Genomic DNA, 20,752 nt, shown 5'->3' with positions numbered 1-20,752 from the left:
AAGTAATCCCCCAAGCAAGACTTAATGAAGACATTTATCAAAGGCTGTTCAGAGTACTTAAATTTGAAACCCTGGTCTAAGAAGTTGAGTTTTCCAAAGGACTGAAGTTGTTTGTCATGATTGGCTAAGCATAATGAATTATTTTTTAATCTTGTCACTTATGCAATAAAATTGTTATTGACTGGAAGCTCATCACATGTACAATAAATGTCATTGTAAAAGAGCACCATATTCTTTTTTCATTTTTGGCCCAAGTTAAAGAGGTATACCTCCTTGAACTCTTTATTTGATATGCCTTTTTCAAATGTTGTTTGTACATGTGAATCTGTTATGCTTTTTTTATCTTCCTCCAGTGTGCATACAAGTATTCTTCCATTGGCTTACAGGAGCCTTGTAAGATAATGAAAAGGATTTCATAACATTATAAATGTCCTGTCTAATTGACAAAGTTTAAATGTACTGCAAAATTTATAAATTATATCCCAGTGGTCTATAACAGTGGTGGTATACGACCAGTACGCCCCGGTACAGGCGTACCGGTGCCTGCTGGGAGCACCAGGTACATTTCTAGTACGGTGCTCCGGAGGGCCCACCCCCCCACCCGCTCTTCTTACTGCTATTTGAGCTGATCAGGGCTTTCGCGCACGGAGCGTATGGCACCTGCGCAACACTCTGCCCAGCAGCTAGGGCATCATAGGCAGTAAGTATGCATGCGCGTGCTGCGCGCGTTCACATGGTGGACACCAGGCCCCATTGCAATGTACCGGTTGCAACAGGATCCGGAACATATCACTGGTCTATATATGACTTGGTTAGGAGTGATTAAATATAATTGACTGTCTAATGGAGATATGTCATAAAAGTAAAAGTGTGTGCAATCTGCTGTTCTAATTTTGGTAGTTTGGATAAACTGAGGAAGCTTTCATTATTTGTTCATGCCATCTGAGGATAAGATGTATTATGCCTCTGAATATTCTGACTGATAACTATCTGTATTATCAATAGCATTTAGGATAATCTTCAATATTCTTTTTAGTATTATTGAACAGAAGCATTTGGTATGTTTGCTAGAGTTCAAAATCCATACAAATGAAGAGTCTTTCTAATACATCTTAGTTGAAAACAAAATATAGTTGTTTAAATAATAAGTTGACCCTCTCTTCTTTGTGGCAGCCTCTCAAATACTGGAATATTGCTATCAAGTCACCACTAGTCCTTCTTTTCTCTAGACTGGCCATACCATTCTTCATATGTTTTTGTTTTCAGGCCTTTAATTTTCTTAGTTGCTCTTCTTTGAACTTTTTTTCCAAAGCATTTTGCAATGTGACCAAAACTAGATGCAGTATTCCAGGTGTGGTCTTACTAAGAATTAATATAGCAGTATTAATACATCACATGATTTTGATTCTATACCTCCGTTTATGCAACCAAGGATTGTATTAGCTTTTTTGGCTGCTGCCACACACTGCTGGCTAATGTTTAAGTGATCATCAAATAGGATTCCAAAGTCCTAGTTCCTTTATTTATTTCAAAATAAAGAATACAAAAACCTCACAAAATCCACATAAAACAAAAGAACAACAAGGCAAAGAAAATAAATTTTGTTCAGGAGGAGAATGAAAAGCAAGAAAGGAGCATCTATTACTTTTGTCAAAGGTTTGGTGGAGGAGCCAGGTCTTCAGTGCCCTTTGCAGTACCAGTAGCAGGGACTGTTTGAATAACAGTAACAACCACTTTAGAATTGTTCTTCTGCTTAGGAGAGTCTGTTATCGTTTTCAACAGTTTCTCCTCTCCACTCCACTACAGCAATCTAGACCCCTAATTTCTTTTCTGGAGACTGAGTAGGTTTCTTGAAACATAGAAAAAGGGACTTGATGGAAATTACTGCTCCATGTCCTTTCTTCAGTGATAAGTCCATGCTGTATGCCAAACCCTATTTTCAAGAGGAGTACAGAATTGCTAAATATAATTAGCAATTACTACAAACAAAAAGTTCTCATTTTTAATGTTTCATTGTAAAAACAAAATAGATCTAACTTCCCTTCTTGGAATTTCATTAGAAAAGTAGTAGAGGGTAATCATCTGTATTACTAGATAGATGACTAAAAAACAATTGCATTGATGAAATTCGAAATATACATTTTTAATAGAGATCTAAATGTGCCTATATTTTAGTTAGATTGTTTATTGTTGTTGTTGTTAACAAAGGGAGAAAGCAGTCCCAGAAAACTCTATATTCCTCAAATCAGAAAAAAACAGATTATTTGTATTTTGTAACCATTTATAAAAAAATCAGTTTGAATTCAATACCTTTAAGATACTTTTGAATTGGGTTTAGCTCTGCTTCTCTGAAACAGTACTTTCTTGAACTGGTTTCCAGGTTTGTTTTCAGGTTGGGTTCCATTCCTTGAATTAGACTGCAGGATCCACCAAATGAAAAGCATCAGCACATGTAAAGGTAGCTGGTACCCATGGTTATCCTTATATTTATGATATAATTATATAGGTTATATATCACTATATATATATATAGGTTATATATCACTATATGTCACTATGTAATGTCGCTGGCCTTACCAACCTGTACTCTGCTGGATCTATCAACCTTGCTGCTTTGTTCTCCACTCACTTTGCTGGTGTCTATGGAAGTGAAAGTTGGACTTTAGTGTTGAAGAAGCCAAGAAAACAAACGAGTCATTGAACAAATTAATCCAGAGATTTCACTCAAGGCCCAAATGACAATTATCTTACTTCAGAACATTATGGAGACCCAGCTCTCAGGAGAAAGCATTAATTCTGTGAAAGGCTGAAGAAGGAAGGAAGGAAGGAAAGAGAAAGAAAGAAAGAAAGATAGAGAAAGAAAGAAAGAAAGAAAGAAAGAAAGAAAGAAAGAAAGAAAGAAAGAAAGGATATTAGCAGCAAGTGGATGGTACTCCATTACAGTAGCAATAAGTGCAGCATTGGAAGTCTTGGAAGACCAGGTTAGGAAAATCCATCTATGTTGCCACTAGAAGTCAAAAAACACTTCATGGCACATAACCAATTCTATACTAAGAAATATGTAAACATTTTAACATGTTGTTACTATATTTACTTGTAACTTGTATACTTATACAGTGGTTCACAAATTTGTACTTGGTTTGGACAAAGCAGCACAAAACATTTTTTTGCCAAACAGCTTGTCAGAAATTAGAGGGAACATTCCCTATATCAGTGGTGGGTAACCTTTTTTTTCAACTGAGCCAAATCTCGCCAAAACCACGATTGAAATTTATTTTGAGAGCCACATTTTTAAAACCGAAAATACATAGGATGGTACACTGTTATTTATCTGTGGATGACGCACTGGTATTTATCTGTGGATGACGCATATATGGCATCTTATGTGTGTGTAAATAGTATTATAAAATTAGTGGGGCTCATCATGGATATTTTAAGCAGGGTTCTCCACCTTGATGGATACACCCAAACTGTAGGCAAGAAGTAAAAGTAATAAAACAGGCATGCACACATTGCACTGGCTCTGCAGTCAAGTTGAATAAAAGTAAAAAATGACAACATAAAATGAAATAAAAATCAAGATACAACTAAAAAAGTACATATAAAAGTATGTGAAAACACACTCAAATAGTCCTCACCGGTACTGTGAGGACCTCAGAACCTGGCCACTAACTTATTTTGCTGGCTCCTAGATTACGATATTCCGCAATTTTATGTCCACACCCCCTTTTTCACATCAACCCTTTTTATGTCAATCCCACAATGTCACATTTCTCCCCTCATGTCACATTTCACCCACTCATGTCACATTTCTGCCCCTCGTGTCACATTTCCCCCCCCCTCCATGGCCATGGAAATGGAAAAGAAGGAAAGGAAAAAGGAAAGGAAAGGAGAAATGAAAGGAAAAAAATGAAAAGGAAAGGAAGATAGAAGAAGGACAGAAAGGGAAAAGAAAGAGTGGAAAGAATTGGTACTGCTCAAAAGTCCAGTCTCAAGATCGCGTGGACCCCTTTGGCTCAGACAGTCCAATTCCACGCTGGTTCCCTCTCTCCCCAAAGCGAAGGGATCGCAGAAAGATTTCCCAGTCCAGAACGGGCTTCAGACGATGCAATGCGTTAGAAACCCCGGATATGCAGAGAAAAGCAGGCTACAACCAGTGAATCATGTTTTCCCAGGAACCAATGAAGCCCCATAGGACCAATAGGAATTCTCCATTCTGCAACGTCATCGGTATCCGGGCAGAATCTTCCTTGATTTCACCAATCATGGAAGAGAGAATTCGGTGCAGACAGAGAGAAGGGAGGGAGGGGGGATATTTTCACTCACATTTTAAAACTTCTGCGCCGCGATTCCTTGTTATCTGCACAGCTTAGAGGGAACATTGGCGGCCGCCCGAGGAGGGAGGGAAGCAGGCGCCCGGCACACAGAAGAGCCGCATTAAAGTGTGTAAAGAGCCGCATGTGGCTCGCAAGCCGCGGCTTGCCGACCACTGCCCTACCATTGTCATGACTTTTTGTGGGTTCATACTTTGCCTTTGGGTGGTCTTCTTTCTCTATCTCCAGCACTAAATTTGGGAGTGTTGTGTATGTGTGTACATATATATGTGTATGTATATGTGTATATGCATACATTTATATGTGTGTGTATACAAACACACACACACACACCTACTTTAATTTAGCGCTGGAAGAAATAAAGATCATAGTTTTAACCAGAATATTTTGCATTATTTTTATAGAAAAACAAAATATACACAGTTGATCTCATTGAATCCTCTAAGTTGACAGCAGTTCAGGTAATAAATTTTGCTTAATGTTGGACTTAAATAATTGCTACACAGCTTACAATTGCCATAAAAACAATTTTATGGCATACATTTGCCATAAAATGCAATTGTTTTAGTTGAGTTGTTAATATAAGCATCCTGTTAGAAAACAAAATATAGTTAAAACTGAATTTTCCTACCTATTGGGTAATTGAGCTCCTATAAGAAAACAAAAATAGATAATTTAATGAGAGATTCTGGGAAATAATAAAGAATAGAAACATCCAGATTTGAGGGGCTGCAGGGAGAATAAAGTTACAATATTTAAGAAGAACCTCAGGACTTAAGAAGTTAAAATTGATGAAAATGAATTTAAAGGCTTGCTCTGTTCTGTTCAGTAAGCATTAAAATCATGGAATAATTGTCTAAAGCATTAACGTGGTAAATGAAGAACTATGAAACAATGGCCAGCATAGTTCTTAAAAACCCAGTATTTTCCAAATATACATGTATTGCAGCAGTTTTCCAGTTCCTATAGACTCCCAATTTTATTCTCAATGATCCTGTTCCTTAGAGAGGAGATGAACATTGAGAGGAGACGAGCATTGAGATGAACTAGAACAGCCCTTCATTGCATCCTCTTGTGTCTTGGATTATAATGCACAGAAGAAATAAGCCTATTTATCATGGTACCCAAATGCCTTAGGAAAAGGCTATTGAGAGTCCTTGAGGAAAAGGTCATAGCTGTTCGGAGACAAAAATAGTTTCATCGAGCAAGGAAAGGAAGATACAAATCATAGAACAAACAAAAAAAAAGCTGCAACCATATTGTGATAACACACGCCTTCAGCAGGGTGTGAGATTAGCAAAAGAGAAATGAATTCAAGTCCCATTATGAGAAATTGGGGTTTATATAACTCTTTTTAGTTTTTCTGTGCCTGGTTAACATCAGTCACAGGGCAAAGGAGAGGGAGCTGCCAGAATTCAAACACGGAAAATAAATAGAGCTGTTCCCTACCCATTCATTTAGAGCAGCATACAGGAAACAGAGATCCTGATTCATAAATCAAGGTCCTACAGGTTGCAGCTCTGCTCTGTAAGAAAGGTTTCACATGCAGGAAGTTCCATACTGAAATAACAGTGTTAGCATTGGTTTTTAATTTGTATTTTGTGTGGGTATTGAATATAATAGAGAATTACTGTACAAATCAAATCCAGAATATTTCCTTTTGCTAGAAAAAGTGGGAAGGTATCTTTGAGGAATATGTGAGCTTACTTAAAAATAGTTTTATGTGACCTAATATGTCTGTTCTAGAATATTAGCTGTCTTTCTCCTATCTCTTTGGAGGACTGCTTTTCTGCAAATAAACTGTCCCTCCAAATCCACTCCTCAAAAGGTCAAGGAGGTTGTGTCTTTCCAAAGTCTTCCCAGGTTGGTTTTCCTGTTTGCACAAACATGTAGGAGACACTTTGTGACTATCAGTCAAGTAGTCTTCCAAATGGTTGTATAATCTTAACTATTCTGGTTTATCCCAACGCTCATGTTGCCTTTTGTACCAAAATAATTTAAAAAGAAGAGTAGGTAGTGCTAATCAGTTCTGATGCCTTAGAATTTTTTCCATAGTAAGAGTGGGTTATAGAGTCTGAAGAAAATTCCCTTAATTTTCTTAATATTGTTGGAGAACTTGTGCAATGATAATTTGTGAACTACCAATCCTGCTCTAACCACTTTTTAGTTAGGTAATCTGGTAGACTTCAGATACTTTAGACTACAACCATCATCCATTTAAATTTTATTTATATCTTTATTTGTTAGATTTATAGCTCTATGTCCTCCTATGTTAGATTTATAGCTCTATGTCCTCCAGGAGTTGAAAGCAATATTCATAGAACCTCCACTAATTTTTCTCCATAATAACTCTGTGATGTAGATTGGAGTCAGAGAGAATGACTGGACTGAAGTTGTATCCCGAGCTTTATTTGTTTGTTTGCTTGCTTATTTTTACCGTGTCTTTATTATTTTTATAACTATCTCCTTCTTACTTCTATTTTCGCACAACAGATGTGGTGTTGAGGCGTGTTGTGTTGAGAGAGAGTGGTTGGCTCAAAATCACCCAGTCACTTAGTTGGCTTTCTTGCTTGAGGTGGGACTGGAACTCACAATCTGGTCTGATGCCTTAATTATTACAGGTAGCCTTTGACTTAACAACCACAATTGGGACCCAAAGCACCCAGAATGACCTGTGTTGAATTGGGTGATCATATATATTTGTTTAATAAATAAATAATTGCAAATCGTGGACAGATGATGGCAGGATATTACAACCAGTCATAAATGTCAGCCAATTGCAGTCTGCCTGAAATGCAGTCATGTCATCATGAGGAGCTCCCATTCCTATGAGTATCACACCATGTTCACATTCCTGTATGTATTTTGAGGCTAGGCTTTGTATGTGTATACAAAATAATCACTCCTGTCATATGGTACCCAAGTGCATTCTGATTTATTTATGTAGCATGTGGCAAAAATATTAAAAAGCACATCACAATTACATTCTCAATGAGCAAATATTAAACTATTCACTGTATTTACAAATTCAAGGATAGGTATTTATATAGTCAATACATGATGGGATTGCATCCAGAAAGTCTCTGGGGTTTCCCTGATAATGCACTCAAAGGGCACTGTTCCACAATATGTAGCACTATCTGCTTTGGAGAAGAGAGAACTTTCCCCATTTATGGAGGAGACTAGCACACCTGCCATATTGAGTCATAATCCTATTGAGTAATGACCAGGTTTTATGGGATAGATTGAATCCTTTTTGTTCACTTGTAAAACATGTTATGACACTGGGGGGGGGGGGGGGAGAGCAATAGAGGACCATTCTTGCATCCAGGCCGGAAGCAGATCGAAGTTGTTATCCAGCAAGATTCTTGCTGTCCTAATAGGTGGATATCTGGTGCAAAACAGCATCAGTGATATCTAAAGGTGAATATTACTAAATATTTTCTTATACTCTCCCAGTAAAGTGTTTTCTCTTCGTAAATGTGGAGGAGTATGGCTCAAAACTGGTAACCAGAAAGTAGGGTTGGATCTTATTGTGCCTAATCATCAGTGTGGCTGATATTAGAGCTTTCACATATGAGCTGGGAAAAATAGACATGATCAGTAGATGGAAGCAAAGAGTTGGAGATTTCTGCATTTTTTTTGACACCTAGTGATTGGATATTTTCTGCCCAAATAGGCCCATAATCTTTATGTATTATCAGATGTTGACTTCCTCTGTGCAAAGTTACTATGCAAAGAAATGAATCATTCTGATAGTTATGTAGAAAGCAAAAGAAAAAAGAAAAAAAAAGAAAATCCACCTTCCAAGACAAATAAAATATGTTTGGTATTTATATTCTTTATGATGTACCTTGTAACTGTAATAATTGCAGTGGTAACATTAAATAAAGAGTTACTAAACTGTTTCTGTTAAGCAGAATATAATTAAAGTTGTGTGTCTACCTTCTTATTAATCAATTGAACATTCCTTGTTAGAAAACTTTAATTAATTATGGTTAGTAATTATTTTAATATTTTTAAAACATGGCCAAAACAATTTATATACTTATCCATTGTCAAAATAATTAAGAGCTTTAAAATTGTTCTTGATCCTGGAGTTTTTCTATTTATGTGCAACTAACCATTCATGAATATTCAAGAAAGCCATTCAACCATCTAACATTTTTTGAGAAAAATGGATTCAATTCTGTTAAAATAATTGCCAATAGTACTTGTTCTTTAATAGCCTTTTTTCTTTTTTCAGCAAAATAAGTAAACATTATGATTTTTTTCTATGTACTTGGCCTTACCGTTCAGATTATTTCTTGAAAGAAAATTACAGTACTTACTATCAATCGTGTTAAAATGATTATCTCTAATGATAAAACAGCCAGTATAATAACTGTGTTTTGAGATACATGTTAACATTTCTATAGTGAGACTTGACAATGTGCGACAGTTAAGGTTGTTAAAATGCAATATTTATCTGTTAGTGAAAGTTACATTTTCACCATTTTATATTCATGTCAGAATGTATAGTCCCTTTTAAAACTGAGAACATGGCATTTGTTTTTTAATTTTGCCAAGTAAAGTAATAGTAGTATATCTTAATAAATAACTTTAAATAGTCCCTAATAATATATAAAACCCGGCATGAATATTAATTTCTAGAGCAAAAATAACATATGGGAAAGAATGTTGACAATTCTGTCTACCTATGGCTTATCTAGTTGCAGAATGTCACCTTCCCAAGCCTTTTCAGCAATGTACAAGGTACTTGAAATGTATCTGTTCAAGTATCAAGTACCTGTTCAAGTACCAAGTACATTTCAACAACTTGAAATGAATATAGTTGGAAAATCAGTAGTAATCAGTGAAAATCAGCTGGTCTGCAGGGACTTTTGGGGGCACTGCAAAACTGCAAAACATCTTGAACAAATCTTGTCTATGTAATTTGTTCATATATTTAAATTGTATTCCATAGTTATTTTCAAAAGCATTTTAAGAGCTGTGCCAAACAGTATGCACAATTTAAAATAAAATTTGTCACTTTCTTGAAGCTTCAGTTCCACTATACTTTTCCAAGGCATTCTAGAGACAATAAAGAAAAACACTTATGATACTATGCACACCAGAACAACTAGATATAATGACAGTTTTTCCCCAGATGCCATCACTCTGCTAAACAACTAATTCCCACAACACTGTCAAATTATTTGCTAAAACTGTATTACTATTATTCTTCTCATCCTTCCTATTACCTATATTACCTATACCTCCCACTTATGACTATAACCTTGTTGCTTGTATATCTATGATTTATATTGTTTTATTTGTTCCTAGTATAATATAATTGCTTATTTAGTAACTTATGACTATAACTAAGTGTTATATCTCATAATTCTTGATGAATTTATTTTTTTCTTTTATGTACACTGAGAACATATGCACCAAAGACAAATTCCTTGTGTGTCCAATTACACTTAGTATTTTTATGTCAGGACACATTGGTTTATTTTTATTTTATATTCTGGAAAAGGGAAGAAAGGAAAGGATTTGTAAAGTTGGTTTTGCAACTTTGATTATTCTCCTATAAATTTTGATTTTGGGACAGTTCGCTCTAAGTGTGAAAAGATTATTTATATATACACAGCATGGAATGATGTCTTGTAAATGATTTAAACATTACAAATTTTAAGTGATCCATGACAACATATTCATACTAATATTATTGTTAGCCGGGTTGAAGATTTTCAGTAGAGAAGCAGTGTATATATCTAATAAATCCTATTTATATGATTGTCATGAATATACATGCCAGAGGTTAAAAAATGATGATAGCAATGGGTGGAAACCAATCAAGGAGAGAAGCAATTTAGAACTGAGGAGAAATTTCCTGACAGTTAGAACAATTAATCAGTGGAACAGCTTGCCTCCAGAAGTTATGAATGCCCCAACACTGGAAGTCTTTAAGAAGATGTTGGATAGCCATTTGTCTGAAACAGTATAGGGTTTCCTGCCTAGGCGGGGTTGGACTAGAAGACCTCCAAGGTCCCTTCCAATTCTGCTATTGTATTGTATTGTACTATTTTTTATATATTTGATATTACTATTGACTATGTCGAATAGGCCATCTCTTAAGTAGAATTTTTATTTTGCACTATGTTGTATGCTGAGATGAAATGTTTGGAGACATTTGGAACCCAAATATGGGTTAGGAACTCACATAAAGAAGCATTTCTGTGAAGATATTTGGCTGATAGTAAATATAAACTTTGCAGATGAATATCTGAAATAGTACTTTTTTTCTCTAAAATGGGAATATCCTAAAATTACTAGGCACAGGCAATGAAATAAAGAATTTAGTGCATTCTACTTCAAAGCATTCTGCACCAGTGAATTTTTGCACAATGGAAATCGAGATTTAGGATAGAAATATTGTTATGCAGATTTTAATTATTTTTTCCATCAGTTTTTTTTTTAAAAAAACAATAATAATTCCTATGTTATTGGAATATATTGATCCAAATTTTTTTGTATGATATGAAAAATGCTTTGAACATAGGAAAGCATTAAAGAAATGCCAAAATGTTTATCCAAGAGTATTAAAATGCTTGAATAAAAGGGTATCCTCTGAATGTTTATTCTTGGCATGTGTCGTTAATTTGCTTCAGATTGTCATCCATCTGAAAAAGATTTGGAATGAAGAAAGCAGAATGCATTCGCTCTGTAGTTAAAGTGTCAATGGCAGTACCAAAAGTTTCCAAACCAAAATGGAAGAATTAAGAGTACTGGTTGTGAATAAAAATATAAATATAGTTGGCAGATCAGAAACCTGCTGATATGGAGAGACTGACGGAGATAATATCATTTCTGAGTAGAAATTGTGTGTGTGTGTGAGAGAGAGAGAGACAGAGAGAGAGACAGAGAGAGAGACAGAGAGAGAGAGAGAGAGAGAGAGAGAGAGAGAGAGAGAGAGACAGAGAGAGTGTATTTGCAGATATGCTGCTTTCCTCCTGGATCAAAATACCAAGGATAATCTGGACGTAGTGAAATAAAATAGGGAAAATGCAAGAGAAATGTATTTTAATAATAGAGGATTTTTGTTCAGTCTCTTGGGAGAAAGGTAAACAAAGGAAGATATATTCGTGCTCAGGTATGAAGACGAAAGTAAATTTCTACATGCCTCAAATATCTCTACCTTGGAACAGTTTAAAATCTACAATATATTCCACAATGAAGAAATAAGTCAATTAAATCCACAAACGCAGATTGGAAAAACCTATGACGACGATAATAAATGCAAATAATGAATTTGAGGAGTATATGGGGGGGGGAACCCATAAAGGAGAACAATAACTTAAATTATTTGAAGTAGAAAACTAGCTGAGGAAATGGGTGTGCAATTAGACAATAAAGGAGTGAAAGGATTGCTCAAGAATGATATAGACATTACAGACAGTCTTAATGAAAATTTTGCATCTGTCTTTACTACAAAAGTATGTGACAGATATGTGAATCTGTACTGAAATTTTCAGGAAAGAAAATGAAATAAGTAATGCAAATTGAGTTAATGAGAAGATGTTCTTACACATCTTGAAAGAGAATAAAGTAACAATTCACACCTTGATCGCATCTACCAGAGGGTTATTAAACAGCTGAGATGTGAAACCACAACCTTACAGCAAAACTTGCCGTTGAAATCAAGGTCAGAGCCAATAGAATAAAAGGTTAGCAATGTGACACCAAATTTTAAAAAAGGATTTTGTGGACTTCCAGGAAATTACAGGCCAATTACATATCTGTTTCTAACAAATTGGTAGAGATGGTAACCTGAAGAAGGATAGATACATAACAAACAAACCTGCAGGAAGATCAGCAGATCTGCAAAGGTTTCTCACTTAGTGTGACATAGACTATGCATCCTTTGATTTAGCATTCTGAACAAGCTAAACTACAGATATGTGTTCAAAACGCAATAGTTTAAAAACTCCCAGTTTAGTATTTTCAAGGAATTCAGCTTGAATCTCAGTATGTATTCTGTATTTATCTGGGAGTAAATCCAAATGAAAGTATATTGTACTTACTGTCATAATACACAGAATCCAATCCCCACTATGACAATTAAATATTCAGCTGTCTTGATGCCAAAAGGTCAGGAAAGGTGGTGTATAAGTGTCATGGCTTTTTTTTAAACCATGTCCACCTAGATCAGTGGGGCTCAACCTTCCTAATGCCGCGACCCTTTAGTACAGTTCCTCATGTTGTGGTGACCCTAACCATAAAATTATTTTATGTTTTCCGTATTTCTTTAAAAATACGTGTTTTCCAATGGTCCCGGCCCACAGGTTGACCTAGATTGACCTAGGTTCAAGAGACAAACAAAAGAACTGTACCCTGGACAGGTGGTTTCTATATACTGACTATAAGGATAGGGGAGATAGAGTATTTTGTAAAAACAAACAAAAGTGATATATAAGTATTTCCTATATTCTGTTGCCATCTCTACACTATTACTATGATAATTAATATTACAATATTTTATTACTCTTCAATTGCTATTACTAGGACAATGTTTAGATTATTACCTATTACTCTATTACCTACAGAATTACTCTATTACAATTACAAATACACTATGTTGTGTACTATTACTACTAGGCATCACCATTTCTTTTTAAGCCTGTTTTGCTTTAACTCCCTTTTCTCTTGAGATTTCTTCTTTTTGTGTTAATGACCAGGAAGAAGAGCTCTTGCACCTTGTTTATGTTGTGCTTTATCTTGTGAGGCTGCTATACTGTACTTCTTTTCCTCTCTGTTGAACTATCCACTCCTTCTGAAGGAAGACACCTTTCACTTGGTTGCTGTACTCCAATTGCTTGTAGCTGCAGAGCTCCAAACCACGTGTGTCTTCCTACACCTGTGTCAAGGTTTCAGCTTTATAGACAATTTGCTGAGTTGACATTAGAGGAAGGGCTTAAAGGAGGGGTGTCCAACTTGCGGCCCATCGGGCCGGATGCGTCACACTCTGGCCACGCCCACCCCCGATTTAGCAAAGGGGGAAAAAGTTGTGATATATCATATGACGACAACATGTCGTGAGTTTGACACCCCTAGCTTAAATCGATTGGAAAGAAAGCAGCATAAATGCCTGTAATTTTGCTAAGCAGCTGGTTGTTTCACACTATGATTGTACAACAAGTGTATTAAGTTTTGGCTAATGTTCTCAAGCTGTAGGTTTTGAGAGAATCACTGTTAAAGAGACAACAAGTTTTCACTGATTGAAAAACACATTTAAAGACATACAAGCTAATATATGCAGCAAGAAAGAAAAATGTATTAGTAGTCTTATTAAAGCAATCTAAACGGAGTTTAAAAGGATAAATGGAATGATTGCACTTAAATATCAAGAGAGTAGAACATTTTAAAATTAGTATTCAATGATGGTAATCTTCATTCTTTGAAAAGAAACTGAATACTTGTTCGTGATGATTAGTCAATATTAATTGAGTAGATAATTGATAAAATTATGTATTTAATCAATGGTCAAGCTGACTTCATTTTTTTAAAATCTTACTGTAGGACCACATGTTCCAACTATTCTAATTTTTCAAGCATTCTTGAATTTTTTTAGCCTAAAAAGTGAAAGGAGAAAAATAGGCAATGCGAGATGCATTTAGAACATTTCCAATTGGCTTAGGGAAGTCTGGCAAGGCTTTATGCATAAGTTTAGATTACCTCTTCTTCCTTGCAAAAGTTTCCTATCTATTGATAGATGCCTCACGCTTCCTTCCTCATTTTTAAATCTTTCCTAACATTGAGACAACAAGCTTAGTTTTGTTCTGCTGGTTAAAGACATGCCTAATACATTAAATATTAATACAATGACAGGGGCACAATGGCTCAGCAGTTAAAGATGCTGAGCTTGTCAGCTAGAAAGCTGACAGTCTGGGTTTGAGACCCAATGCTATGCGATGGGGTGAGCTCCCATTACTTGCCTTAGCTCCTGCCCATCTAGAAGCTTGAAAGCATGAAAATACAAGTAGATAAATAGGCACTACTTTGATGGGAAGGTAACAGCGTTCTGTGCACCATGGTGTATAGTCTTGCTGACCAATGACCACTTAAAATGTCTTTGGATAATGCTGGCTCCCTCAGCTAAGAAACGAGGATGAGCACTACCCCCTGGAATTGGATACGACTGGAAAGGAGAACTTTTACCTTTACCTTTAATATATTAATAACAGCCCCTGTTCCTGGTTAACTGGTGAAAATTGTAAATTAACAGAAAGTAGGTAAGGACCAGATTCATCTCACTGTCCATCAATTTCATCCTATGCCATGGACAATTGGTCTAAGGCTCTACAGTTAACTGTGGCTGCTAAAAGGTTTTGATGTGGTCCTTCAACTGTGTACTTTATAATGTGACAGAAGAGGAAAATACAAAGAAAATAATATTAAATTTTATTTAATCAAATTTAATTTACAATTTATATTAGATTCTATCAAATTTAGTTGATATCTGTGTCCTGCCTATCTTTTGGAATGTAGCTTTTGGCATACTGCTCAAGGGTTAGTTATCGCTTTCGGTTTGAAAAAGTGTCTGTAAGCGTAAAAGGTTTGAAGTATTTATTTCATTCCTTAACTCCCCCCTTTCAGGAATTGAGGCAAAAAGGGTGCTCACGATTTAGGAATACAGTTTCTTAGAATTATATCTCTCCTCATTGTGACAATTCTGTTCATAGATTTTCTCCTTTTAAAAAATGCATTTATGAATTGAGAAGTGCTTTGAATTTCCATGTGTGTCTTAATTAAAATTACAATATTAAACTGATGCTTTACTTAAAAGCAGGTATATTCAGTTGGATATGGGATTAATCCTGCTGAAATAGCACTAACATCAAGTGAATCATGTCTAATTTAAGCCTCATTGATTGAATTTGTGCAGTAGGTGCATTCAAAACAATCATTGAAAGGGATATTTAATCTCAGTCAGAAAGCTACAAATTATATTTAAAAACAATGTATTTTCTATATTTTTCATAAAATTGGTAAAATCACCTATTTCTGAAAAAATTTATCATAACCATATCTTTTCCAGGTGAAATGAATGACAAAAATGTTCAAGTTATAGAATTGCCCATAGTTGACAGTCTACATCCACGACCTCCATATTTGCCACTGGCAATTCCAGAAGATCTGGCTGATAGACTAATTCGCGTCCATGGGGATCCTCCAGTATGGTGGGTCTCACAGTTTGTCAAATACTTAATTCGTCCACAGCCTTTGCTAGAAAAAGAGATAGAAGAAGCTACAAGAAAACTTGGTTTTAAACATCCAATTGTTGGGTAAGTGTTTTATTAGATTATTAAGACTGTCATAAACCCACTCATATTTCTTTCCATTGAAATCAGTAGGATTTATTTTTGAGAAAAAACAATTTCTCTCAAATTTACCTTATTTCAGTATTTTCTTTTTCATATCGATGCTATTTGGGAATAAAGAAAGCAGTCTTAAAGCACTTTTTAAATTTCAAGTTCACTACACAGAATGAGGGTCCTGCCCTGTTCACCCCAACATGTTTAATTCAGAAGTATAATACCTCTGACAATGGAGGCTTCATTTAGCTTTTATAATTAATAATCACTGATCCTTTTAATAAGTTCAGAAAAAATGTTTAAAAGTTAAGAAAGTTATATTTTATGGCTTTCTGATAGTATTATTTAGGAAATAGTTCTCAGCAACATCCAAGTGGCTAATCTTTGTTTTTAAATGGTTTTCTTAAAAAGGGTATACAAACTAGCAGAACTATATGATCTTAGTTTTGGAAACACCTACTTATCAGTATTTATGCTGGTTGGCAGATGTAGGATGTAGCCAGTTTAATCATTTAAGAGATATGAATTGGATTTTTGAAATTTCTATTTGATGCCCCTTTTTTAGAACTGCAGGCTGTTGTTTATGATCTAATCTTTATCAAATAAAGGACATTGCATTATTTTTTATAAATCACATAGGGATTTAAATGCATATTTGAATGGTTTATGTTTCAGCTCATAAGTAAATGCCTATAATCCCTAGATTGAATATTTCTTTAATTTTCTTGACTTCACTAAAGTTAATCATCTAATAAATAAATTAAAAATATTTCTTTTTTTAAAAAAATAAGTCAAAAAAGTCTTATAAGCTATAACAATCTATCTTGCAGCAATGAATATCACAAATTGATGTTTTTTATATAAGAATAAATACTTTCTTTACAACCTAACCTAATCAATTTTATTTGGGGTTTTCATGTTTTCAGTCCTGATATTGCAGTGAGACAAAAGAGTTTTTGAAACTTACATATTTCAGTTACATTTCTCATTTAAGTTTGCTTAGCTAAAGGTTTTCTGACTTTGTAATATTTCCATTTGTTTGTTATAAACTGTCTGACATAATAAGGTTAAATTGTTTTCATCTGCTTTTTATCTTAGAATTAACTTTTACCATCCTAAGAGATTTAAAAAATGCATTTTCTTAATGTGAGCATTTGAGATATCTGGATTTTTTTTAAAAAAAATGCAGATACATGCAGACTCATACACCGAACAGTCTATGTAATTTTATTCTGTCAAAAGGAGTAGTTTAGATTGAGTTGTTACTCACATCTTGCTGGTTGAGGGAAGGAGAGGGTCCTTGAATTGCCACAGACTCTTTGTTCTGAATTAATAAGAGTTGTCTAAGAAAAATGCCGTTTCCTGTTATTTTCCAGTATTCACGTCCGTAGAACGGACAAAGTGGGAACAGAAGCAGCATTTCATCCAATTGAAGAATACATGACACATGTTGAAGAACGTTTCCAGCTTCTTTCCCGGAGAAAGCATATTGACAAAAAGCGAGTCTATTTGGCTACAGATGATCCTTCACTATTGCAAGAGGCAAAATCCAAGTAAGGCATCCTGGTTCACAGTTGCTGCAAAAGTGGTTTTACATGATCCAGATCCATATTTAAACATTATGGCTTATTCAATGTTACTATCTTGTTTTTGGAGTATTCCAAATTTTAGTAAATTTATCTCAACATTATTTGAAATCATCCAAACTTTTGGGGGGTTTAGGATTGAGGGTAGAGAAAATATCATTATTTACATTAAAAATTTCCTCCAAATAATTTGAGAGAATGTCCTTTTACCTTAGATTTCAAAATGTGGTGGAGACAGATGATGAAGATATAAGGGACATCATGACAAGTATTTTGGCTGAATACATTCAGAAAGAGAAACAACAGATGGGGTGGGAACTAGATCTCGTTTATAGAGTGAACTCAGCTTATGCTAGAACACACAACGTACCCAGGGAAGTACACATTAAATTTCTCAGAAAAAGTACAAGAGATGAAATTCTGAGTGCACAAAGGGGGCAAGCTTTGAAATACCAAGATAGGGAAATAACCATCCTGAAACAGATCCCCAAGAAAGTGAGGGAGAAAAGAAAAAGCTATTCGCAATTGGCGAAGAAACTATACCAGAAGGGGGTCTGGTTCAGATGGCTGATGCCTGAAGGTATGCTAATATTCTGGGAGGACACAAGAGTTAGAATTAATACACCCATAGAGGCGCAGGCCTTTATGGAAAAAAATAAAGCCTTCCTAGAAAAACCATATGATTCTACAACAGACATACAGGACACGGGAGGGGCCGGAGCTCTGGTGGCGGGGGGAGATGGGGCAATACCGAGAAAACTCAGATCACAAAAATGAATAAGAAAATCTGTTTGACATAAATGGTTCGAAATTATTAATTGAACTCATATGCTGACTACATATTACTATTTAGCAATGAATTTTGTGTAAATGTATTTTATGAGTATGGAGGGAGGGGGCACCTACCGCATATCGCAACTGCCAAAATTTGTAACCATTCCTCTACCTTTTTCCCTATTATTTTTTAAAAACCAATAAAACTTTGTTTAAAAAAAAAATTCCTCCAAATAGTATTCTTGCTCCTATGGTCTCATTTTTTTTTCCACTGGAGGATTGGACCTCAAGAATACATCTTCCCTGGTATGAAAAGTTTCTTTGTTTTCTCAATCCAGTTCATTATGTTTAATTTCTGCTGGAATCCTATCTATCTCAATCACACTTATAAAACCATTGTTCCCCATTATTCTCCAACTTCAAGTGATGCATCACAATGTAAATCACTTAGTGATTTTCAATTGCACATTAAATTTGTAAGGAAAAAAAAATCAGAATTATAGCCCTGATTCTTACTCAAGAAAGATTAAAAAAAACTATTTTTCCCTAGATGCAGATGTAAGAAAAGCTTGTGGCCACTCAAGATGAAAATTGCTGGGAAAATATTAGGATATTATTTATCTGTTGTGTAATGAATTGTATGCTGCCCCGAGTCCCTTGGTGGAGAGGGTGCGGCATATAAATCGGATTAATAAAATAAATAATGCTAGAGAGAAAATTGAATCAAGAGCTGAATTAACTAGTCCTTTTTCTGTTCTTACACTACTTGGCAGAATAATTTGCTACACTTTGACTGCGATTTCCAATTAATCCATATTTGGACATTGTTACAGTTTCACTTCCTGTTTGGAAGGAAGCCATTGGGATACACTATTTTCTTTTAATTTGAGGAGAGTTATCTTCAGATATTTTCAATACAATAAGTTCATTGGGTAGTGTGACTGTTAATTACTGGGTTTCATATTTCTACTCAATTTCTTGCGGATTCATCTTTGCATGTTGAGAAAGCATAGTTTTCAACTTTAGAAGTCTGCTTTCTTCCCAGTGCCCTTATGGAGAAAGGGCAAACCTATAATGAACACAGTGCCTGTGTCCACTTTCCTGTTGACCAAAGGCTTTTCCATTTCTGGATTTAATTTCCGGATTTTTCTCCCGATCTATGTTGTTGTACAGATTGCTTCCTTGCTGGTAAATGACAAGTACCATCTAATATGCATATTAATGGTATAAAGCTGTAGTTATCTCTCTCAGCAGAAAAGTACCATGATTGATTGTATAAAAGACTGCCAAGATTGATGGTATAAAAAGCTTCAGATACAAGTAGTTTTTACTTCTTACAAAATACATGTAGTTTTCCATTTGTTAGTAAAATTTGTACCAATAAATTATGTGGTCTTCCTTATTATGCCTAAGTGTCAGTTCAGAACAAGAATTCAGACTTACTTGATAAATTGTGCAGAGATACTACACTGTTTCCTTAAGAAAACAAAAGTGTGATGTTGTGATGCATTTGTTTCCAGATATCCAAACTATGAATTCATAAGTGACAATTCCATATCATGGTCAGCGGGTCTTCACAATCGATACACTGAAAACTCTCTGCGGGGTGTTATTTTGGATATACACTTCTTGTCTCAGGTAGACTTCCTTGTGTGCACTTTTTCTTCACAGGTAAGCTAATTTCTGTTCCAAAACTTGAGGCTAATTAGAAATCCATAACACACACACACACACACACACACACACACACACACACACAAAAAAAATACCAGAGGTGTATGAGATAGTTTTAAATTAATAATAGTAATACATAATAGAATTACCAATAAATCAGTATTTTAAACATTCTGTGGGGAAATTAACAAGAAAACATATCCTTTGCAAATAAATGTAAAACAGTTGAAAGGTTCTTTTTCCAACTAATCATGGAAATTGGAAAGAATAAGTAGAATTTTAATATTTTAGTATCATTACTGTTATTTTGCTATAGTTTGGGACAAACAAACAAAATGAAATATTTCTTAATGCATTTTATATCTGCGGTATTAACTGCAAAATGGCTATTAGTAATCGCTGCTACATGGAATGTGGTGACTCATTGGCTAAGATGCTGAGCTTGTTGATCAGAAAGGTTGGCAGTTCGGTGGTTCAAATCCCTAGCACCACATAATGGAGTGTGCTCCCATTACTTGTCCCAGCTTCTGCCAACCTAGCAGTTCGAAAGCATGTAAAAATGCAAGTAGAAAAATGGGAACCATTTTTGGTGGGAAGGTAACAGCGTTCCGTGCGCCTTCGGCATTTAGTCATGCCGGCCACATGACCACGGAGACGTCTTCGGACAGAGCTGGCTGTTCGACTTTGAAACGGAGATGAGCACTGTCCCCAAAGTCGGGAACAACTAGCACATACGTGCGAGGGGAACTTTTACCTTTACCTTAATGGCTACTAGTTTAGAGGCCTTTAGATATTATTAGATTGATGTTTCAGAATCAAGAGCAAAAATATGCTCAGACCATAAATGTTACTACCTGCTACACTTTTTTAAAACCAAATATATATTTACCTGAGATTGCATATTCCATGAATCTGATAAAGAGAGCTGCAGTCAAGTATTACATTTGAATTATGAAGCACTTTTTGCTTTTGAATCTAAAGTACTAAATTTTTACATGATTTTTATTAATGTATTATGTGTCTC

At 35.1% G+C, this 20,752-nt stretch overlaps 1 protein-coding gene across 5 annotated transcripts in view; it reads left to right on the top strand.

Moving 5' to 3' along the window:
* FUT8 (fucosyltransferase 8) overlaps positions 1-20,752 on the top strand; it is an 80,535-nt gene that overhangs the window by 53,761 nt on the left and 6,022 nt on the right. For all 5 annotated transcript variants that reach the window (XM_081937727.1, XM_081937729.1, XM_081937728.1 and 2 more), the window contains 3 exons: positions 15,418-15,664; positions 17,071-17,247; positions 19,575-19,725. In XM_081937727.1, coding sequence (XP_081793853.1) covers positions 15,418-15,664; positions 17,071-17,247; positions 19,575-19,725 — 575 coding nt within the window. The remainder of the gene's footprint in view (positions 1-15,417; positions 15,665-17,070; positions 17,248-19,574; positions 19,726-20,752) is intronic.

The sequence above is a fragment of the Natrix helvetica genome (assembly GCF_964273705.1).
Source record: "Natrix helvetica genome assembly, chromosome: 1".
Taxonomy (NCBI): domain Eukaryota; kingdom Metazoa; phylum Chordata; class Lepidosauria; order Squamata; family Natricidae; genus Natrix; species Natrix helvetica.
Note: the sequence above shows the minus strand (reverse complement) of the source record. Positions and strands in the feature narration are given on the sequence as shown.